Source organism: Antechinus flavipes, chromosome X (assembly GCF_016432865.1).
Source record: "Antechinus flavipes isolate AdamAnt ecotype Samford, QLD, Australia chromosome X, AdamAnt_v2, whole genome shotgun sequence".
Taxonomy (NCBI): domain Eukaryota; kingdom Metazoa; phylum Chordata; class Mammalia; order Dasyuromorphia; family Dasyuridae; genus Antechinus; species Antechinus flavipes.
The window spans coordinates 19,918,026-19,942,815 of NC_067404.1; the positions used below are offsets into that span (position 1 = coordinate 19,918,026).

A 24,790-nucleotide genomic window follows, 5' to 3' on the forward strand; every position below is an offset into this window, starting at 1 on the left:
GGGGACAGAAGCAGACTTGGGAGTCATTGGCATAGATGGGTAAGAATTCCAGGGAGCTGATGAAAGCACCAAAGGAAAAAAAGAGAAAGGTAGGTAGGTGGTGGTACAGTGAATAGTTGAGTCCAAATTGGAGTTAGATACATGACCTTGGGCAAGTCACTTAATCCTGATTGCCTCCCCCCACACACAAACGCCTTACCCCCAGAGAGGAGGACCTGGGGCAGAAGTATGGAGTTCAGCTTCAGTAAGCCATCATTTCTCCAGTAACATTGGGGAATTTGAAATTCTACTTGAGTAAAACTTTTTTCTAAAATCCTTCTAAGAGAAACTCTTTATTTTAGCCATTTTGAATGAAAATCTGTCTAAATTTTTACAAACCGAAGACATTGAACACTTTTTCACTTTTTTATTGTTTTAAACGATGACTCGGGTCCATCCTCAGTGGAAGGCAAGCTTTTTGAGAGTAGGGACACTTGTTTTTGCCTTTATGTTCCTCACACCTGGACAGTGCCTGGCCCATTAAAAAACCAAACCAAACAAAAAACAAACCTAGATCTGTGGTTTCCTTTGTGTAGGGAGGTCCTGCCGAAGAAAGCAACTGTTGCAACTTTATTGTCTCAGAGAGTTTTCCCAGATGATTGAAAAACGCAATCAATTTGTCCTATCATGAATGTGTTTCAGAGAGGAGACTTGAACCCAGGTCTTCTTGACTATGTTAGCACCACATTATGCTGTTGTGCTGGTAGGAGGTGTTTAATTACTGTCCGTTGAATGAAATAGAATCGACGTGAATCTCTTGCCAATTGCATCTTGCAGTAATACAGGTCTGTGTCTGCTTTTTGGTGTTTCTGTCTCTTTCCCGGATGCCAGATAGGCACCCGTCACTTTTCATTGCCATTATTACACCTGTTTCTGGTAGCCCGTCCTCCCATGCTTCCTTCTGCTGCTAATAAATTTAAGTTAAAAGGAAAAAACACCCCAACCCAAACAAACTTAAAACTGCATAATTTAAAATGAGTCAATAAAGGTCTGAGGGCAGCCATCAGAAAGAAAGTACATGATCTTGAGAAAGAGGGACCTCTTTAGGTTTATTTCCAGGTTCAGGCTGTGTGCTCTAAATGGAGATTGAGCTTGCTGGAAGGTTGACCTTGGAATGTGTAGGATGCTAGATGACTTGACTCTTGTGATTGCATAGAAAAAAAAGGGGGGCTGGGGAGCCGAAGGAAACCTCAAGTCTGTAGGATGCGAGCTAATGGTTTGACTCTTTAATACAATTTCAGAGATTTATTTTTTCTGGCTGTTCGTTAGAAATTTCTCACGTTGTAGAAAAACCATTTTCTCTCTTGTTCTTCCCCTCATCCTCCAAGTCTGGTAGTTTGGTAAATAGCTATCTGGGCTGCCTTTAATCAATCAATCAGTCAGCCCATGTTTATGTATTCCCTACTCGGTTCAAAGCCTATGAAAAGTATTCTGATGAATAAAAGATAATGATTGCCCTCAGGGAGTTTATCATCTGCATCTCCTAGAACTAACCTAGCTAACTCATCTCAGGACCTAACAGTATCTGGCAGATAATGGGAATGCAAACACAGATTGAATTGAAACCAAGCCAGTTGTTTCTATCTGGGACTATCTGGTCATATACCTTCAGAATGAGAAGGGGCCACTTTATTTCAGGAATACAATCTATTCCATATCTATATCTGATGGTAGATATCCAGCCATTGTGTGAATGCTTCCTTCGATAGGGATCTCAAGAATAGCAAGAATAGCGTCTCTAAATTTTTTCAACCACATCCTGATATGACATATTTTCATCACCCCCTCCCTTTTTGAGACATTTCTATCCTTTTTCTTTTTTGGTTCTTTTTGGGGAGGCAAATGGGGCAAAATGATTTGCTCAGGGTCACACAGCTAGTAAGTGTCAGGCTGGATTGAAACTTAGGTCTTCCTGACTTCAGGGCCAGTGCTCAGTCTACTACACCATCTAGCTGTCCCTCATTTGTTCTTAAAGGTAATGCCCGGAGGTAAATAGGATAGTATAGATATGGACCGACTTACACTGAGCATGGAAGGGAGGGACCATCACCTCCTTTATTCTAGACACTAAACTCTTAATCGGCATCAGATCTTTTTGGTAATGACTCTAATCCATGGTTGACTCATATTGAGCTCATAATCTACCAAAACCCTTTGGCCTTTTCCCTCATGCAAACTGCCATCAAGCCATTTCTTTTACTTTCTGGAATTATGAAATGGATCTTTAGCCTCTAAATGTATGATTTTACATTAATGTCCATTATATTTCATGCTATTAGTTTGAACCCATTTTGAATCAAGGACATACACATTTATGGACCTTATTAGCGTGGGTTGGAAGGGTTTTCAGGGGTTCATCCTAGCAAGGGCTAGCTCCAATATTCCTGAGAAGCAGGCTTTCAGCTTTGTCTTGCCTCCTTCCAGTAAAAGAGAACTCGATACCTCTGGAGGTAGCTCTTCTATTTTGGATAGCTTTTTTTAATTAGGAAATTTTCCCCTCCATCTAGCCTATAATTTGTCTCTCTGCAACTTCCATTTTCTTTATTCTGCCCTTTGGAATCAAGCAGAATAAATCCAAAATCTCTTCACATGACAGGCCTTTAAATATCTAAATACATTTATGAAATTTTCTATAACTCTTCTCCATGCTAAACATCCCCATTTCCCTCAATCGCCTTCCTATGGTATGGTCATAAGTCTCCTCATCATCCTGGTCATTTTCCTCTCTCCTCTGTCTCCACTTTCCTCCTCTCTCATCTGTCAAGGTCTTTTTGTCCTGGGAGTGATTCCCACAGCTGGTAAAATGGACCATATGGATCCTAAGAGTTTAGAGAAAACGTTAAAAAAATGCATTCAAAGGCAGCCCCAAGAAGGCAAAAGTGTCCTGCAAGGACCATGGGTGTTTTAAAAATTTTCTTCTTGACCCATGGAATAATCATTATATATTCCTTGCCTAAAGGGCCCAGTGTGACTTGGGTTTCTGGATAATATACCTAGAGTCAAAATTAACTCAAAATACCCTATTGGACTCACAGTAACCCTGGTTGTTGATGTGTGGATGTAGGGAGATTAACTCAAGGTATTCTTTTTTAAATTTATAATGATAGCTTTTTATTTTTCAAAATACATGCAAAGATAGTTTCCAACGTTCACTCTTGCATATTATGTTCCAAATTTTTCTCCCTCTCTCCTCCCCTCCCCTAGACAATAAGTAATCCAGTACAAGTTAAACATGTGTAATTCTTCTAAACGTATTGTCACATTTATCATGCTGCACAAGAAAAATCAGATCAAAAGGGAAAAAACACGAGAGGAAAAAAAAACAAAAATAAAATAAGCAACAATGAAAAAAGTAAAAAATACTATGTTGTGATCCACATTCAGTCCTTTCTCTGGATGCAGATGGCACTCTCCCTCACACGCCTATTGGAATTGGCCTGAATCACCTCATTGTTGAAAAGAGCCAAGTCCGTCATAGTTGTTCATATAATCCTGTTGTTGCTGTGTACAATGTGTTCTCTTGGTTCTACTCGGCAACTCAAGTTATTCTAAATCTAGTAGTATTCTGACTTACAACATTTTTCTAAAATGCATCTCCTAGAACTGAATACATTACTCCAAATGATGTCTGAGAAGGGCAGAGTACACAGAAAATGCCACGTTCCCTTATTTGTGAAATTGATATTTCTATAATGTAGCTGAAGACTATTTTAACTTTTCTTTTTCTATTGTCATAACTCAACTGTCAACCTGAAGTTTACTAAAACGCCTTCTTTTTCACACTATTTCTTATCTAGCTATACATCCTCTTCCTATACTTGTGTCATTGGCTTTTTGATCCTAAGTATATGACTTTGCATTTATCTCTATTCAATTCCATCCATCCATATTTGGCCCATTTTTTCTAACTTGAGATATTTCTGGATTCAATATTTTATCTAACTGGCCCAGCTTCAGATCATCAGGAAATCAGATACTTATGCCATTTGTGCCTTCATCCAAGCCTTTGCCAAAAATGACCACAACCACAGGATTAATTACTAATCTCTGAATTCGAACCCTTCCCTCTAGATATTATTAATTCATTATGACTATCCAAGCAGTTCCAGACTCACCTGATTGTACTGTTTTCTAGCCTATATCTTTTTATCTTATAAGATTTAGAAGTGGGAAAAATCTTTAAGGTATCATGTGCAGCATATTCACTTGTAAGTGAGGAAAATGAAGGTTAGAGTAGTTGTCACTTTTGCAAGTTCACACCTCAGTAAATAGCAGAACCTGGATTTGATTCCAGGTCCTCTGATTTAATTCCTCTGTACTTCCATGACACTTCCCTGAGCTCTTAGTTTTGAGACCCTGCTACTAGAAAGAGGAGGTTGAATTGATAAATGGTCAAAGGATATGAACAGACATTTTCAGATGAAGAAATTGAAACTATTTCTGGCCATATGAAAAGATGCTCCAAGTTGTTATTAATCAGAGAAATGCGAATTAAAACCACTCTGAGATACCAGTACACACCTCTCAGGTTGGCTAGGATGACAGGAAAAGATAATGCTGAATGTTGGGGGGGGGTGTGGGAAAACTGAGACACTGATACATTGTTGGTGGAATTGTGAATACATCCAACCATTCTGGAGAGCGATTTGGAACTATGCTCAAAAAATGATCAAACTGTGCATACCCTTTGATCCAGCAGTGTTACTACTGGGCTTATGTCCCAAAGAGATCTTAAAGAAGGGAAAGGGACCCACATGGGCAAAAATATTTGTGGCAGCCCTCTTTGTAGTGGCCCCAAACTGGAAACCGAGTGGATGCCCCTCAATTGGAGAATGGCTGAATAAATTGTGGTATATGAATGTTATGGAATATTATTGTTCTGTAAGAAATGACCAGCGGGATGATTTCAGAAAGGCCTGGAGAGACTTACATGAATTGATGCTGAGTGAAATGAGCAGGAGCAGGAGATTATTATATACTTCAACAACAATACTATATGATGATCAATTCTGATGGATGTGGCCATCTTCAATAATGAGATGAACCGAATCAATTCCATTTGTTCAATAATGAATAGAACCAGCTATACCCAGTGAAAGAACTCTGGGAAATGAGTGTGAACCACTACGTAGCATTTCTAATCCCTCTGTTTTTGTCCTCTTGCATTTTTTATTTCCTTCACAGGTTAATTGTACATTATTTCAAAGTCCAATTCTTCTTGTGCAGCAAAATAATTGTATGGATATGTATACATATATTGTATTTAACATATACTTTAACATATTTAACATATATTGGTCAACCTGCCATCTGGGGGAGGGGAAAAAGGGGAAAAGTTGGAACAAAAGGTTTTACAATTGTTGATGCTGAAAAATTACCCATGCATATATCTTTTAAATAAAAAGCTATACTTAAAAAAAATAAAAGAAAGAGGAGATTAGTCTGACATGAGCTGTCTCAATGCAGTCGTATTGGTTTTTAGTGATCATAACTTAATTTTCTAATGCTCACATTGGAATCATATCCCACAGTTTTGTCTGGATCTGAAATCAAGTCCACTGGCTTGTTTGAAGTTTCCATTCTGTTCTTTGTTTTGAAAACTGGAACAGTTTCAAGTCCTGCAGCTTTTTCTTCTGTTCCATGTGATTTTTGAAAAATCATCAGCAATGACTGTAATCATATCCATCCATCACCTTGAGGTATAGTTTATCCAATCTTGGTGACTTGAACTCAAAAAGGCAATTAATTGCTCTTGCCATTTCCTCATTTACTCTGTATCATCTATATAGTAAACACCTTTTCCATCCTTCTTAGTCCTGAAAATCATTTTCATTGGCAGAGAAAATCAAAGCAAAATATGAATTGAGTAGTTCTTCCTTTTCACCATCGTACATTATCATTGTTTATCCATCCTGAACCTGAACCATTATCTTCTTTGATCCATCTCTGTTTTTCTTGCCTGTAATATAGAAAAAAGTCTTTTAGTTGTCCTTTGCATTTATGGCCTTTCCAGTTCACCCTGAGCTTTAGTCTTCCTGGTACTTCTCTTTTATACTATTATTTTCCTTAATCTTATTTATATCTTGTATATGTCTTCCATATATATGGATATAGATATGTCTTTTAAAAACCTAAGTTGGTCTTTAACTTTATGCCTCAATATCAGTCTCTTTAGAACAGGGATCCTCAAACTATGGCCCATGGGCCAGATGCAGCAGTTGAGGACGATTATCCCCTTCACCCAGGGCTATGAAGTTTCTTTAAAGGTCCACAAAACAAAGTTTTTGTTTTTACTATAGTCCGGCCCTCCAACAGTCTGAGAGACAGTGAACTGGCCCCCTCTTTAAAAAAGTTTGTTTAGAGAACATATTTTTTCCTTCCTCTTCGGAAATTGTTTATGCTTGTCTACAGGATTTCTTGAGATCTTCCCATTTTCCGGCATTGTACTTTCTTATAGAAGTTTAGACCCTGGGATAATATCCATACTTTCTTTGAACCCCTGAAACATGCTCTCTAAAAAATCTAGGTGTCATGTCAGAGTTTATGAAAAGGAAGGAGAGAGCAAAGTTGAGAAGAGGCAAAGATGGATGGATTTCTTCCTAATGAGAGTGTCTTCATTCTCATCCCAGCAACCAGCTTCTTGTTGCTGAAAATCAGGTATGGGGTAATATTTCTTCTTGTTGCTTCCTCTATCTTTTAAAGAACACAAATTATCATTAAGGCAAGTGAACAGTTTCTTAATTGACCCAATTGTGAAATAGTAAGGACTTCAGCAAATGTCTGTGATGGGTCAGATGTGAGGATCTACTCAAAACTGCATACTTAGTTAAGGAATGTGGAACAATAAAATGGCTTATGTTATTCCTTATTTGTTCTCTGAAGGAAAAAAAAAAAACCCATCCTGTACAATTGACCTTGCTGAAAGTCATCCCTTTCCTTACCGGATGAAAAGACATCCTGGCTACTTCCTTATTTCTCTTTTACATTTTATAATCTTGTAGATTTTTAGCCTGCTAGCCAAGCCCTAAATATTCACTACATAAGGCTCTCCCCAAACTATTTTTAGTTTTCTCAATTCCCTTTAAAGACTAGCCTGTCAGCTATAGTGGAAATAACCTCTTTTGTGACTAGAAGAGAATCTCTTTGAACTCTTTCAAACTATGAACCATGATGCTCACACAACTTGGATAGCTGAAGTCCTATATCACAACTACATCGTGTTTCCATTCTAGGTTTATGGCCTGTTTTCCAAAATATTCATCTATTTCATCCTCTGGATGGGTGATGTGTAATATATTTCTACCACAACATGCCTTCTGTTTATTTATCCATTGATACTCTCACCTGAATGCGCTCTCCTTTGCTTCTCTACTTCGGTTCTTAGAGTTCCTTGTGAGTTTGACTTTTTAGAGGTAGCTAAGACCTGAGCTTAACTCTGCCTTCAGATATTTACTTGCTATGGGAACCTGGGCAAGTCATTTAATTTCTTTCTCACATATAAATAGGAGATAATAGTAGCAACACCTATCTCTGTGTTACTGTAAGAATCAATTGAGATATTGTAAGATTCATTGTGAATCATCACATAATACATAAATTCTAGCTGTATTTATACAAGGCAATGGTGCTCCATTGTCTTTTTTGTCTGGTCTTATTTGAATAGTCTTCTTTAGATATATCCTGTACACGAGTCCTGTCCTACAAAATCTTTATACTTGCGGGATCATGTTTCCCTTCTTTTTTGTTTATAATCTTGTTTATAATCCATAGTTCCACATTTATTTGTAGATACAATAAAGTAGTAGCTAATTGGAAAAAGAAATGGCAAACCACTCCAGTATCTTTGCCAAGGAAAAAACCCAAATAGGTTCACAAAGAGACATGACTGCAAGACTGAACAATAATAACTGATATTTACCCATTAAATTTTGCAAAGCACTTTATTATCTGATTTGATCATTAAAATAACTATGTGAAAATAGATACTTTGGGTAGTATAATTTCTAGTTTTTAGATGAGGAAACTGAGGCTCCCAGAGATTAACTGACTTGCCTATGCTTATACAGTTGACGTCAGAGGTGGACCCTGAACTTAGGTCTTCCATATTCCAAGTTCAGCATTCTATTTATTATGTCACACTGATAGATGAGATTCTGGGTTTTATTACAGGTTCTTTTATTATGTCTATTGAATTATTGGTCCTCTGTGCTGCTTTTCTTTTCCTAATGTTATACTTCTAAGACATAAGTTATAGAAGAGATACTTATCTGTATTGGTAGTAGAAATTCTATACTAGTAGCTTCTCTCACAGAGATTCTGGTAAAAAAAAATGTTACACCTGATTCTCTCTGTGGTACCTGGCTTGGCAGATATATGGGGGGAGTTTTCCCTGCCTTACCTTTCATTTTTAATTTAAGTCCCACTGAATCAGCTTTGTAAGACTCCAGGCAAATATATTTTCCTGGTTCTTGACATGTACATTTGATCTTTGAGTAAGATATCATGTTTTAAGCCATAGTCATGTCAGGTCTATGGGCTGCTGCATGATGCAGAGGATAGAATACTGGGCCTATTGTCAGGAAGACTCATTTTTCTAAGTTAAATTTGGTTTCAGACATTTACTAATTGGGTGACCCTTGGCAAGTCACTGAATCCCGTTTGCCTCAGTTCCTCATGTCTAAAATGAACTAGAGAAGGAATGGCAAGCCGCTCTAGTATCTTTGCCAAGAAAATCCCAAATGGGGTCACGACGAGTTGAATGTGACTGAGATAATATCAGCTTGACATACAGTCTCTTACTCTGACTTATTGGCAGGCTTTTCTTCTGGTGGCACCTATATATCCCCATCGTGTGGGAGTTCAAGAAGCTATTTCTTCTTACAAGATTCCAGCTCTTCACTCACCAGGAAAAGCCTCCAATCTATTCTACCATCCAAAATGTTCAGCAGTCCACCTTTCTCTATGCTTTCATCCTTCTAGGCTCCTGACATAAGGTGATGCTTCTTCTATGCCTTTTCTGACTCTTTCCCCTCTGTTTTCTCTTTAAAGAATTCCTTCTACACTTCCAAGGACCATTTTATTCTCCCTGTATGCCTAGAGAGTAGTGAGATGTGCCTCTAGCCCTTCACTGTCTCTTCTCCAAGAAAGTCCTGTCATTCGTGAGTCCTGTCCCAAAATCTTCACACTTAGGAAATCATCTCCAAGGAAGATCAACTTGTGTTTTTACATAGACATGACTGGTACTTGACACTGGAGGAAACATAAGCAGCACATTGGTTGCTACTCACTTCAAAACACCTTTTTTGGTCTCCATATGTGCTGGAAGTAGAATCCTCAGTGCCATGTTATTCTTGTTGTAGCTCTTGTGGTTATATCTCTTGGAAAAACCATCTACTTTCTTGGCTTGTCCTGCTGGGGGTTCAGTTACTTGGATGTTATGAGCAAATTTATGTATAGAGGCCTTCTGATATTTTCTTTTGATATGCTGTTTCCTTGATCGGCTGCCTTGGGTTCCTATGACATGTCAGATACAAAGAGGAGCTACATTCACCTGTTGTCTGTTAGTAGGACTCAGCCAGAACTCTCACTTCTAAATGCTTCCTACAGCTTCCTACCTCTTTTCTCCTTTCCCTGATGATTAGATTTCTGATCTTGGCACTTTTTTTGCCTGTATCTTCTGTCCAAGGACAGTGATCTTCTCCATTTAGTGTTTCTAAATCTCAGATCTTCTGTTATCTGTTTTAACTAGACCCTCTCACTCTCCCTGCTCTCTGACTCGCCAAGCTCCCATCTAATTTGTGGTACGTGGACCTAATTGCAAGGCCTGACCAAGACGGTGAACAGACAACACTTTTTCACATACATGCAACCATGAGCATGAAGAAACAAGGTCTTTATTCTGTCTAAGTGTGTATACACTAATTTTTAAATCAATATGTGGCAGGTAGGCCCCAATATATATATTACTGACTTGGGGGTTTTCTTCTCCAATCTGCTATTTGCTACATGTGTGAACTTGAACAAGTCTCTTCTTCTCCCTTGGCCTCAGTTTCTCCACTCTGTAAAATGAAGGAGTTGACCTCATTTATAAAGTTTTTGAAGTTCCTTCTAGGGAGAACAGAAGTAGAAGGCGAAAGGAATAAAAAAGGGGTGAAGGGATGTAAAAGAGGAGGGCAGATTGAGGGAGGTGGTGGTCAGAAACAGAACACTGGGGAGGAATGAAAGGGGGAAAGGAAAGAGAAAAGTATAACTTGGGAAAAATAAGATGGCAGAAATTACAGAGTTAGTCATTTTAACTGAATGTGAATGGGATGAACTCTCCCATAAAACGGAAATGAAGAGCAGATTGGATTAAAAGCCAGAATCCTACAATGTGTTTATAAAATTCCTCCTATACATCTAGTATACACTCCACTTATATGGGTGGCTAGCTTGGGCCATGCTCTGATCAAGCATGGAGGGGTTCACAATGCCACCATGTTTCTTTTTGTCATATGTGGCGTTGAACAGGGCAAGATGGGAGAGCTAGGATCCTGGAGTGATGCTAATCAAGAAAGAGGGTGAAGTTGAGAGTACATGCAAGAGGTCTATAGAAAGACAAAGACTTAAGGCAGAAACAAGAATACTATCCTACATTCTAGGAGGCAAGCAGAGTTTCTGATCTAGGTGATGAGCCAAAGTGCTGCAAACTGGCCAGTGACCTCTGATCTATGGCAGAAGCTACTTTGCTTTCTCTCCCATTTTCCTTTCATGCTCCCATTTGGGTGTGAGCATTCACAGTCTATCCGTAATGTAACTGACCAATAGTCCTAATAGATTTCTCTGCTATATTCTGGATTAAATAGGCATTTGTGGGCTAGCCTAGAAACCCACATATGACTGAATATTTTTCATTGGAGAAAATGTGCTCTGAATATTCCAAACATGCACACATTGGACAGATGATGTGCTTGGAAATTGAAGTCCCATTACACACCAGCCTTTACTGAAATCCAGCAACAAAATGACTTACAGCGAGCAAATGGACTAACATGCTCTGGTTGATCAGCCATAAATGTTTTGTTCCCCAAATCTGTCTCACTCCCTGAATAGGATGCCGTATCCAGTTGCTAAATAGCCTCACAGGACTTTGTGGGAGAAAACGGGCAGAATGTTTGTTGAGGCAACACTTTTCAAACAGCCAGGCTTTGATAGGTGTCTTCTCACTGTGTAGGGGATTGTTAAGAAAAAGGCAGCCCTCTCTTAGAGATGCTGTGAGTGCAGTCTAGCCTGAAGGCAGTTAGCCTTTCCCTAAACATCTTTAGGGAAGATTCTATTACATCTCTTATTAACAAAACAGTAGGATATCTTGAGGTCAAAAAATGCTGGCACTCTTTCTCCTCTTCATTTGTTGTGTGACTGTGGATGAGTCACTTCATAGAGACTCCAGAATTAGAAGGGACCCTTGAGATCATTAGATTTAACCCCTTCTTTTAAAAAATATTTATTTTGTTGTTATATTTTGAGTACCAAGTTCTTTCTTTCCCAACTCCTCATTAGAGAAGACCAACATTTGATACAGAGATATAAATGCATGCATGTGTGTATGTAGTGTGTGTGTGTGCATATATATGTATATGTATATGTATGTGTATATATATATATATATATATATATATACACACACACATATGCATGTTATAGAGCCATACAATAATAATTCCATATATTAGTTCTTTCCCTAAAGATGGATAGCATATTCCATCTTTGTAGTTAATTTGAATGATCAGTAATATTGCTGTTACTATATACAACATTCTCTTGGTTCTGCTCATTTCATTATTTTATACATGTTTTTCCATGTTCTTTTTAAAAAATCAATCAGCTCATCATTTTTCTAGCACAGTAGTATTACAATCAAATACAATTTAGTCAAATCATTCCCCAACTGATGGGCATCTCTTGAATTTCTAGTTTTTGCCACCACAAAAGGAGCTACTATAAATATTTTAGAATATAGAGGTTCTTTTCCTTTTTTCCTGATTACCTTGAGAAATAGACCTAATATTATTACTGGGTCAAAGGCTTTATACAGTTTTATAACTCTTTGGACATAATTCTGTATTGCTCTCCAAAATTGTTGGATCATTGGACAATTCCAGCAACAGTATTAGTGTCTCAATTTTTACATGTCCCCTCCAACATTTGTCATAGTCCCCTTCTATCATTTTAGCCAGTCTTTAGGGTGAGGTGGCACTTCAGAGTTGTTTTAATTTGCATTTCTCTAATCATGATTGTGATTTCATTTCTTTGATTTCTTCTTCCAAAAAGTGCCTGTTCATATGCTTTGACCATTTATCAATTGGGGAATGACTCATATTTTATAAAGCCTTTTATTTTCAAAACATATGTATTTTTGCATATGAAAACATATGAAGTTTTCAGCCTTCACCCTTCTTAAGTCTTGTGTTCCAAGATTTTTTTTCTCCTTTCCCTCACCCCTTCCTCTACAAATGAAGCAATGCAACATATGTTAAATGTGCAATTCTATACATGTTGCTACAATTATCGTGCTGCCTAAGAAAAATCAGCTCAAAAAGAAAAATATGGGAAAGAAAACAAAAATATAAGCAAACAAGAACAAAAAGTAAAAATACTATGTTGTGATCTACACTCGGTCCCCAAAGTCCTCTCTCTGAGTTCAGATGGCTCCCTTCCTCAGAAGACCATTGGAACTGGCCTGAATCACTTCACTGTTGAAAAAGAGCCTTGTCCATCAGAATTGATCATTGTGTAATCTTCTTGTTGCCATGTACAATGAGCCTGGCTCTGCTCACTTCACTCAGCATCAGTTCGTGTAAGTCTCTCCACGATTCTCTGAAATCATCCTGCTGATCATTTCTTACAGAACAACAATATTCTATAACATTCATATGTTATAACTTGTTCAGCCATTCCTCCACTGATGGGCATCCACTCACTTTCCAGTTCCTTGCCACTACACAAAAGGCTGCTGTAAACATTTTCGTACATGAGGATGACTCATATTCTTACAAAATTGCCTCATTTCTCTGTGTCTTTGAGATATAAGATCTTCATGTGAGAAATTATTAAATCCTCCCTCCTCCCTCCTCCCCCCCCCCCCCCGATTTTCTGATTTCTTCTCTTTTGGCTGTCTTGGTTTTATTATTTTTTTTTAATTTAATATAATCAAAATCATCCCTTTTATATTCTATGATTCTGTCTCTTGTTTATTCCTAAATCTTTCTCCTGTCTATAAATCTGATATGATATAGGGATAAATCCTGTAAATCTTTTAGGAAATATGCTCTATGCTTTCAATCTTTTTTTTTTAACAGAGAGGGAAAATCTCAGAAAGGATAAACAATTTGACCAGAGCCATGCATGGAGTAAATGGAGCTAAAATTTGACCTCATGACCCTGCCTCCAAATTCAATGCTTTTGCCATCTCCTACATCATTCTGCTTACTTCCCTTTTCTGAGTCTTGTTTTTCTCATCTGTCTTTAATAAGGGACTGATGTTCTGTGGGTGCACGCCTGGCTGTTGTTGGAAACTTTACCTTTGGGTTCATATCCACTGCCACAGGGTCATCACTATGGAGGCAGCACTAGGGCCAGTCTCAGTTGGAATGGCCTGAAATTCATTCATTGTCAGAGAAGGAGTTCTGGCCTGAGTTAGAAGTCTGGGGAGATCCAACAAGCTCCCATCCATTCAATAATGTAGTTCAACTCAGGCGGGAAATTCATTAGCAGCCAAGTGTAAAATCACAGAGAGATCTATTGAAAAGAGAGTTGGGGTATATCACAACATTAATTAACTCCTGTCTTATAAGGGACTTGCATTAAATCTGTAATGGAGAAACACCAGTGGCATTCTGTCATAAACCAAACAGAGAGTGGCCCTAAATTCTGATGAATATCTATGTTCCTGTTAGAGGGGGCAGACTGGTATGGGACTGTCCTGTGAGTCTGGAGGCTTGCCACTCGCTTGCTGGGGGACTTTTCATGAGTCTAGTCCTTATTCTTCTCCCGCTGCTCTTCAAATGAAGGACTGGAAAAAGATGATTTTTGAAGGCTTTTCCAATGTGCTCAGAATCCTTAAGAGTAGGGGTGTTTCTTCTGTCACATCTGGGAGAGGGGCAGAGTACTGAGGACATCCTCCAGTTGAACAAGCACAATTGGATGACCCAAAGGACATGGGAGAACTACCAGCCCTTGTTTGGAGAAGAAAAACAAATGAAGAAAGTGTTCCTTCCCCGTCCCCGCCCCCTTACCCTCCTCCATCCCTCTCTGTCCCTGTCTCTCCCTCTCCCCCTTTCTTCTTCCTTTTCCTCCCTTTCCCGTCCCCTTGTGTTCCCTATTTTTTACCTTTCTTCTTCTTTTCCTCCTTTCTCCATTACTTCTCTTCTGTTTCCTACCTCTTCTTTATTTTTCCTCTCCTTTTTCTGTTCCTTCCCTTCTCTGGAAATGGATTTTAAATCATAGAATTCAAAATTCTTAGGATTAGAGAGAGGTCAAGAGGAGATGACCCCCAAAGAATAGTGGAATAAAGAGAAAAGCGGAAAAACCAAGGTAGCAGCAAAGGCTCATGGGATGGTGACACATTGTTTGCTTCCTTTGCAAAGCTCTTATTTGGCCCCAGATTGGGGTAGGTAGGAATGTCAGGGGACCCCCCCCCCACCTTGTAGTCCCAGCTTGGCCTTCTGGAAATGAATGGGCACCATTTATAAAGCCATTGTCGTCAATTTGTAGACATTTGTGTGTCTAGTGGTCGCTTTGCTCACTCATCTTAATCAAGTGCCCGTTTCCCAGTCCCTTCTTTCTCTCCTTAGCAGGAGCACATCGATTTGTCAGATCTGGGCCCCAACCCCCACCAGATGAGGCTCTTGTACCAATTCTCACAATCTATCTCCTAAGCGGCCATTCATCTTGGGCCCTGGCAGGCTTTCCCTCTCCCCTTCCCTCTCTCCCTTTGACTACAGAGTCCTGCTTTGTCATTCTCTTCTCTGGCTCCTACCTGCCTGTGGTGGCTTTACTCTTCTGACTTCTGTCTTCCTTGGAAAGCTAAACATGTCCTCCACTAAATCAGGAGGCTTGCCGAGTGCTGGGAAGGGGACCATTGCTTGGAAGGGGCTCAGAGCTTTCCCTGGTAGTCTCCTCTAGAGGGAGAGGGGATCCACACTCATTGAGGAACTCAAGCTGTTGTTTGAGGTTGTGAGCATTCTGGCCTGACCCTTCTTGGATTCTCACTTTTTACTTTGTTTTTTTGCTATAAAATAACTTACCACGGAAAGTTAAAAGGTGAGATGTTGTAGCCCTTGCCCAAACTAGGCCAGGTGTTTGCCGTGTTAGAGCTTCTTCCACATGTGGTCTAGTCCCTTTCCCTTTCTGCATCTAAGGGGTTTCCTAGCTCCAATATTTGATGATTATGCCGGGGAGAGGGAACAGATTTCGTTGGAGCAGAAAGAACATGGGGTTTGGAGTGAGATCAAACACTGACTCTCCTTGTTGACCATTATGTTACTTTGGGCCTTGGTTTCCCCATCTGTAAAGTGGAAGGCTTGAGTGGGTGATCTTCAAGAGTTATCTTCCAGCTCTCAAGATCTGAGATCATTTAACTAAGCGATGGTGACCAAAAAGCTAACTCAAGCTTATGCAAAGCTTGGTTTACATAGATAGTTCAGCCCCTCTCCTTTTCCATTAGCTTCCTAGCACACACCTGGGATCTGTTCCATTGTCATCCTGCTGGAGAGGCTGAGGCCACACAGCAAGGGATGATAAACCACCTAGGCCATGAATATTCTCACAGCCACCTCTCCAAGGACTTGTAAGAATCCAGAATCACTGAATGGGCTTTCTTATCCTTATTTTAGCCTTTGTTTTTCAGTCTCCCACAGGTTTTTGGGAACCCCGTCTCTCAGGTCTTAAAGTCTATATGTTTAAGTTGCTACATCATTGCTCCTCCCTTGCCATTTTCTCAGGCTTGTGTTTTTGTCTTGCAAGACAACTTATGGCCTCGCATCTTTGTTCTACTTTGAATAGACTCGGAAGCCTGCCTACCTTCTACAACCTTCTAGCGCCTCACCATCAATTCCTGTGGAGTACACTGCTCTGAACGTCCCAATGGGAATCACGAAGGGTTTCTAAGAGGTACCCATTTGAGGAAGTGTCCTGCAAAATAGCCCATACTGGACTTGGAGTTTGCCTGAGTCCTAAATAAGTTAATTCCTCCATCATATACCTGGTGCCTGATGTCAGAGGTTACAACCATTAAACAACTTAGGCTCTGGTTCCCATTCCCTGCCTGGAAGGCAGTGGAATCGAGAAAACTGCAGTCAGTACTAAGTCAGTGGGATGGCTCTTATATTATCATCGCCCCAAATGACAGGAGACATCTTGGCCCCTGGATGTAGACACAGGGTCATGTCAGAGAGAGACAGAAAATGTTCCTCAGAAAAGTGAGAGATTAGACTTAAGAAATGTACAAGAAGATGTAAAGAGTGGGCCTGAGTGGAGGTATGGGATTTCATCTCCTTTTTGTGTTTGTTTTTCTCCCAATGCTCTAGGCTGTCTCCAAAGCACGGACCAGATATTCCAGATGATAGCACTGATAACATCACCATCTTCACCAGGATCCTGGACCGGCTCTTGGATGGTTATGACAACCGGCTGAGACCTGGACTTGGAGGTCAGTCTCTATGTGGGGATTGTGCACTGCATTGGTTCTTATCAGCTACCAGCTGCTCTGAACTGGGTCATTACAGTAGCATAGGCCATGTGAACATGATCTCAGCCTCTGGATCTTGGAGACTAGGCCTTTGGTCTATGGTGGACTTTCCGGGAGAAGGTCTTTTGCTGTGCTTATGAGTCCTCTTCTTCACTGTTCTCCATATGAAGCCCTATCTCTAGGCAGAGAAGGGCAAAGCTCAGCAGCAGTGGCCCCCGGGCCTTGTGTCTCTTCTGGATCTGGCAGCTTTCATCATCAGGAATATCCCTCAGGCAGTGGGTCAGGGCTTGTGGCCCTCTCGGGTTTCATGTGGGGTGTTTCCCCATAGTAAGCAAACAACAGGGTTCAGCTCGTGGCATATTCCTAACAAAGAACGTGATCTTCCCAAGGGAGTGCAGCCTAGATTTTGCTGGCAGAAGCAGCAGGAGCAACAGCAGCAGGGAGAATTGCCTTTACCTCAGAAGCCCTGGGCACTGTTCAGTTTGAAACCGAAAACATGAGTAATTCACTGGCTGATCTTCCTCAATTTCTAGTCTGGAAATATGCTGTAGAATTGGTATTTTGTGCATGATATGGGAGAGTACAGTGGCATATGGACACATTGCATCTTGTGCACATCATTTGAGGCAGGGCGTATTTATGCTTCCTGGCTAGCCTGAGGAGAATGTTTGTGCCTGTTCTCTAGAGTGGGAACTGACCTAGGTGTAGATCATGTACCATTCTGCTCACTCACTTCTTGGGGGTGATTGGTTCTAGATCTTTTGCTAAATGAGTTTCTTCATGAGTTTGGGCTTATAGGAAAAGGCATAGAGACGATTTAACTAGCATTTATTAAATGCTTACTATATTCTTGACCCTGTGGTAGATATGAGGATGTAAAAATACAAAAGTCGTCATCGCTTTGTTGCCAAGTCATTATGGTGACATGGTCACAGGGTTAAAATTGGAAGGGACCTTAAAGGTACGATAGGGTCTTTCCTGTCCTAATGAGCTTATGTTTTACCAGGGCAGACTTCTAGACCATGTGTGCAGATGAGTAAATGCCGAATCATTTGAGGAAGGACAAGGGCCAGACAAAGAAGTATCATTAAGAGGATTTGAGCCTGGATTCTCTGACTCCATTCTTTCCACAATACTTCTTAATGAAAAATTGGCTGAATTCCAGTCCCCATGATTCTTCAAATTCAAATCTGGGAAAACATGGCCTAGGAGATCTGCCCTGCTCGGTGCCTCTTGGGCCTAGAGAAAAGGGTTAAAGCATCCAGTGAGCTGAGCTCATCCATGCATTGGGTTTATCACTCTCCTCCATAATTAACCACAATCCCACTATTAGCTTTGCTTCCTTGCTTTGCTCTGACGAGTGGATCAATATTGGCCAAATCCAGCTGAAAGGCGAGCTTGGGGACATCTGGGCTCCGTCCAACTCTCTGGAAGCTATTAATATTAATAATTAAATCGAGGCCTCTGATTCGACGAGTCCCTTGAGCCCTTTGCTTTGTAAGATTCCTTCCTCGAGCCATCTTGGTAGCCTGGGATGCAAGCAAAGACCTTTTCCCACCAGAATCAGATCAAACAAATTTTCTTCAAGTTCAAAGAAGGGAGAGTGGACCTTGGGAGAAGTCAGGCTGCTAAGACATTGAGCCTTGTACACGGGATCCCCAAGGGACAGAACAGTCATGAGGGCCTGGGTTCAAAACTTGATTCTCCCTTAGTAACCTTGGATAAACCTTTTCATCTTGGCTTCAGGTTTCCTTTCTGGAAAATGAAGAAATAGGATGACATTAATTCTGAGGTCCCTTCCTAGGTTTAAATCTATGCTGCAGGCCAGGCAAAATGATGCTTTTCAGGCAGGACACAGCTCAAGGACCACCTCTTCCTTTCTCTGATCTCTGCCTTCCCTGCTAACCGAAAGTGAACTCTTCTTTCTCAGATTGTCCTAGCGTGTTCAACTCTACCCCTTTCCACCTCATGGTAGCCATAGTCTATATACTGGACCATTCCATTGGATTACAAGCTCTCTGATGGCAGAAATGGAACCTTTTCTCTGGGGTACAGAGCACGGTGCTTAGTAAGCACTCGGGGAATGTTTGCTCAATTGGATTTAATTTTCAGTCTATGGATTGGGACCCAGAGGACTTGAAAGAGTTAATTCATCATCCCCAGTAGCATCATGTAACCCTCTAGCAGGAGATAACTGCCTTTACTAAGAGGTTCTGGCTCACTGAGCATATCATCCTTTTCATGGCTTCTGATTCTCATGGGCATCTGAGCAAGTTGGTGACCTGGGCAGGAATCAGCTGAGATGTCAGACTGTGATTGGGCTCTAAGTGCTGCCTTTTTACATACAAAATCAGGAATCTTTGGCATTAGAACAAAGCATCAATAAGATGGGTTGGGGGAGAACTATTTCCTAAGCATTTTTCAGGCAGGGCAAGCCATCAGAGCAGTGAACTTTCCAGTCCAGCTATTTTAGGTTGCCTTCTTTGTAGTGAAGGATGGGTGAGGGACATCATGGTATTATCTCCATTTGACAAATAAGGAAACTGAGGCTTAGAAAAGAGAAAACTTCTAGTAAGTGGCAGAAAGAGGGTTTAGAATTTGGGCCAGGCAATCTATTCCCAGCTCAGTTTTCTTTCCCCTGCTGTATTCTATAGATGAGATAGCTCAGGACTGAAGTTCCTAGCGGGTTCCAATAAGACTCATGGCAAACAAGAGAAATGGAGGAGATTAGACCCACAAAAAAATGGCCCAGAGCCCTAAGTGAGTTGGCCGAATTTGATGAGGAAGAAGGATTCTACTAAAAACAGAGTTTGGCTGGAGTGGGGCTAGGAACTTTGAGGGACAGGTCATCGGGTATCTTTGCCCTGTGCTACGGTCTGGAAGTTGCTCTAATTGGTTCATTCCTGCTCCCTAATGGAAGGCCAGATGATAATAGCCCCTATTTCCTGAGGTCTCCAAGACTCACAAAGCCCTTTCCTCGACTCAAGCCCACAAGTTAGGAAGTCCAATGAGTTTTAGCTCCATCTTACAGATAAGGAAACTAAGGCTCAGGAAAGGGAAATGACTTGCTCCCATGGTTCCATAGGTAAATAAATATCTTTTAAACTTTATTTTTGGTGAGACAATTGGGATTAAGTGACTTGTTCAGAGCCACATAGCTAGTAAGTGTTGTGTCTGAGGCTGGACTGAATTCAAGTCCTCCTGACTCCAGAGCCAGTGCCTTATCCGCTGTGCCATCTAGCTGTCCCCAAGGTAAAGCAATTTCAGGGACAGAATTAAAACCCAAGCCTCCTGACTCCAAGTACAATGGCTCTTTCTATTACACCAAGATGCCCTGTCTCTGCTGGGACACTACCACTTCTTTCAGCCTCACTGAATATTATTAGGTCCCCAGATTACCTTCTTTGGAGACTTGAGGGCAATTAAGTGAAGCTGTTCCCCATAGATGCTGAAAGGTATGGTACAGATCAAAGCTTCTTAAACATTGGGTCGTGACCTTGGTCATGTGGCTGAATGTGGTGGTGATGTGAGATTATGATTTATTATTAGTAAATGTTTGATTTGTATGCCTATTTTATATACCTATATCCCCAAAATCACGTAAAGATTTCTTGAGTAAAAAGGGGTTGTGAGTGGAAAAAGTTTAAGAAGCCCTGGTGTAGATTGGAGAAACTTATAGTTGGCATCTTTTTGTCACTTGTGTTGGGGCACTGGGGCCTTGGCCTTTGAGAAGACCAGAATCCAGATGTCAGTCAAGTTTCTGACTGTGACAGGATGGGGTCATCTCAGCAGATGGCTCGTTTCTCTGAAGTGAGGGTTGTATGATGTGGAATCCTTTCTCAAGCTGGTTGGGAAAGGAAACTAGGAAGTAGTCTTGGGCACTGAACTGGAGTAGGGGCCTTATGTTAGGGTCAAAGGAGCTTTGGGCTCCTGTAAAGCAGAAAGAATTGATCTGGGATTGTCACGAAAGAAAGATTAGTAGAGTATGCAGTAAGAGCCAGTCTCTTCCTTCTCCAATTCGTCTTCTACATGGCTGTCAGAGGAATATCTTTAAAACACAGTCTTCTAAGTCCCTTGTTCAGAAATCTTCAATGGCTCCTTATTGCCCCTAGGATGAAATACAAAATCCTAAATTTGACTTTTTAAGCCCTCCACAGTCTGATTCACATCTACATTTGTAGTCTTGTTTTATTTTACTTCCCTATATTTCTCCCCATTCCAGTCAAGCTGGCCTGCTTGCTGTTCTTCATGTGTAACTTTCCATTTCCTGCATCCTTGGGCCTTTGCACAGCAAACCTCCCTCTGCCTGGAATGCACTTCCTCCTCACCTCTGCTTGTAAAATCCCTACCTTCCTTCAAATCACAACTCAGATGCTTTCTCCTATGCTAGACTTTTCCTGAATCCCCCCAATTATTGTCAGCAGGAAAAATAAATCCTAGACGATATAGCTAATGAAAGATTATAGAGTATATGATACAGATCATATTATTAATCAAAAAGTCAATTGAGGGAATATTGATAATTACTGACCCAATTTTTCATGCCTAATTTTTCATATGTTTAAAATCTTTGCTAGGATGATCTATATATCTATATCCAGGGTATCTTTGATGAAACTATGAGAAGGAAACAGACAAGACAGGCTTTTGCAAAAAAAACTTTCTATAGCAGATCACATAGCTTTACAGTCACAAAATTGACTGAAAGGTACAGAAAATGCAAGATTCTGCTGGGAATATTATTTGTCGATTACCAAAAAGCATTTGACTCATTAACAGCACTGAGCAATTTCCCAGAAGCAACTTAGCCTTTGTTCTTCTTATTCAGTTGTGGGCCTGACAAACTATTTATCTGTAATGTCTGTCTTAGATATGTGTGATGATTTATGAACTCCATGGACTGGCCATCCACTTGCATGTCATCATCTGTACAATAGGCATTATTCATCATTGAATTTTTCCCATATGGATTGGAGAGAACCGTAAACAATTCTCTTCAGCAGAGCATAACTTTCTGGTCCCACAATTGGTTGAGAGGTGCTACAAAAAGCTCCTGCTATTTTTATTTGCTGATTACAAAGAGGCATTTGATTTGGTAGAATAAAACTCAACCTTAATGGCTCTCTTCCAACAAGAAGTTTCTCTCATGCATATGCTAAGATCAGTCAAGATTCTGTGATCAATGCAACTATAGAGAGAACTCTGCTCAGTGATTATGAATACAAGCAAGACATACAACGGGAAGAAATATGCTTATCAAAGACAGGTGTCATTGGCTTGGAGGATCTCTTACACAGAATCCAGGTGAAATAAATCCCCAGTAGATAATGAGATTCTCTAGATATTCCCATTTGTGGATGGTAGTGTACTGTTGGAATTGAGTCTCAGAATATTACAGGGCCTCCTCACTGAGGTGTGTCCTTAAAATAAGATGAATCCAACGTTGTATAGATTGAGATGCGCCATCTGATGTTGTGTACATTGCCGCATATGCATGTCTAGGTCAGATTCTATGGGTGAACAGTGAGTTGGATCCAGAGCTGAATAGGAGGAAGAAAAGGGGTAGGTTGTATTTGAGAAACCATGCAGTGCTTTTAATGATCTTGAGCTGCTCCCCACCATAGAAAGTCATCCTTTTAATAGTCTTCCCGTAGATATTCTGTAGTTGTAAATTTTGGAGCACCACAGTCTCTAGGCAACTGAAGATGCAGATGATTTAAAGGGCAATCGGAAGATGCAAGCTGGTTGAAAGTAGACTGTAGCAGCACCTGCCCTTTGTGCAAGAAGTACTGTAAGGAACATAGGTGAGAACCCATATAAATGGAAAAGCAAGTGAGCTGGCCATGAAGTGAAACCTGGGGAGTAATAGGTAGACAGATTGAATGCTGTCTTGGTATCCACAAAATGTAAAGAGACCTAGAGGATGACTTTCATGTGTTGGGAAGATATTCTGTGAAGGGGAGAACACAGACGAGAATTTCGGAGAATAAAATGGTATCAACGAGTTGCAGCCTGTGTCAGTAGAGGAATACCTGCATTGATGGCACGTTAGACTTGGAAAAATTCTGGATTTAGAATCAGAGGACCTGGGATTAAGTTGCAACTGATAACACTACTTGTGTGATCTGGAGCAAATTATCTAATGCAAGGTTTTGGTTTCCTCAGTCAAAAGAAAAGGTCTAGATTTAATGATCTCCAAGTTTTCTTCCAGCTCTAAATCTACAGTCCTATGATCTGATATAAGATTCACGCAATACGCTTTTAGTAGAATGTTTTGGTTGTATAAAAAAGTAAACCAGAATGTCGGCTCATTCTAGTCTCCATTTCTTGATTATCCACAGCTAAAGGAAAGTTAGCTATTAGGAATTTGAGTTCATAGGCCAGGCACTTGAACTGTGCAGGTATTCTCCCTGGAGAATATGTCTTCCAGGCCCCAAGTTCCCCAAGGATCTTTGCAGGAGACATAGACAGTTGCCTAATAAATGCTTGTTGACTGATTGATTGATTGCTGAGCTTCACTATTCCTTGTTTCTGTCTCTTGGGAGCCTTGGAGAAATATTTAGTAAGCAGCAGAATGTTGATGTGGTGACTTTTTCCCCTAGAGATGGCACTGTTTTATTTATTGCCAGAGCCCTTCTGTTTTTCCCATCTGGTCTCGACCACTCCATGAATGTGCTGTTCTGCCTGAGGGTGCAGCTTAGAGTAGGACCAGTCAGAGGGCAGGGCCAGTCAAGAGGGTAGGGCCAGTCAGAAGGCAGGGCCTGTCAGGGGTTGAGATCATGAGCCTTCTGGTCTGCAGGAGATGTAGGTGGTTTGGGCTCTGTCCTTCTCAAAATCACTGTGACCTTCAGCACTGGACAGATCCTCGTTATCAAGAGCATTTCCCCCATGGGAAATGGGTGATTCTTTATGGCCGTAGAGGCAGAAGGTCTCTTTTGGCTTTTTGCTAGGGAGGGATATGGTATCCTCTTGATAAAGCTTCTTGGCCTACAACCTGGCGTCAAGTCCTAGGGTGAGCTTAGTAAATGTGGGACTTCCATGTCCTTAAGGAGGACTTCAGCTGTTGTTGCTATTGACCTATTCTCACCTACTCCTTTCTCCTTGAATCTCAGAGTAGGAACTTTAAAAATCATTTAGTCCATACCATACTTGCCAAGAATCACCTTAAAAATCTCTCTGACAAATGGTCATTTTTGATTGCATTTGAAGATGTTCAGTGATGGGGAACTCACTACTTATTAGGCATTCCATTACACAACCCTGATTTTGGGGAGGTTTTTCTTTATTGGGCCAAAGGCTGTCTCTCTGTCCAAGATTGAGATTAGTTTTGTCCACTGAGAACAAGTAGAGTAGTTAAATCTTTTTTTTAAATGACAGCAATTACAGCTTCTTTGGGGCTGATAGTCTAGAAGTCACAGAGCTTTAGAACATTGGACCAAGGAAGAATTTCAGAAAGCACCTAGTTCAATAACTTCATTTTACAGAGAAAGAAACCAAAGTCCAGTGAGAGGGGAAAGGACTTGGCTAAAGTTTACAATAGAGTTTAATTTGGACTTCAGGTGTCCTGACTCTTCATATCATGAAAATGAGCATCTTTTTTCCTCTTAGTTGTGCTGCTAGGAATGTTCATTCATTTTCCAATGTTCCCCTGCCCCCCCCCCCCGTTTCTGCTCAGGGGATTCATCCCTAAGAAGGGAGGCAGATAGCTGAAATGACAACTTAGAGATTTAGGAGGAGTTCATTTGCAGGGGGCATGGGGCATAATACAAGGAAGATAGATGTTAGCCAGAAGGTTGAACTGGATGACATCTTCCTGCCTCCACCTGGATGAGAAGAAACTGACAGCTGATGGAGTGTGATTTCCTCCTGGGAAACCACAATGCCATTTGGTTCCTAAGCCAGAGGAGGAGAAGAAGTGGACCCTCGAGGCAGAAAGACATCTGCCACACCCTCGCAAAAGAAAAATCTCAAAGGAATGGGATGGCTTAGGAGCAATCTGTCTCTCAAGTTATGCTCTTTCCAACT

At 40.7% G+C, this 24,790-nt stretch overlaps 1 protein-coding gene across 1 annotated transcript in view; it reads left to right on the top strand.

Annotated features, from left to right (window-relative positions):
• GABRA3 (gamma-aminobutyric acid type A receptor subunit alpha3) overlaps positions 1-24,790 on the top strand; it is a 162,421-nt gene that overhangs the window by 33,674 nt on the left and 103,957 nt on the right. The window contains exon 3 of the mRNA XM_051968235.1: positions 16,605-16,726. Within this exon, the coding sequence (XP_051824195.1) occupies positions 16,605-16,726 (122 nt within the window). The remainder of the gene's footprint in view (positions 1-16,604; positions 16,727-24,790) is intronic.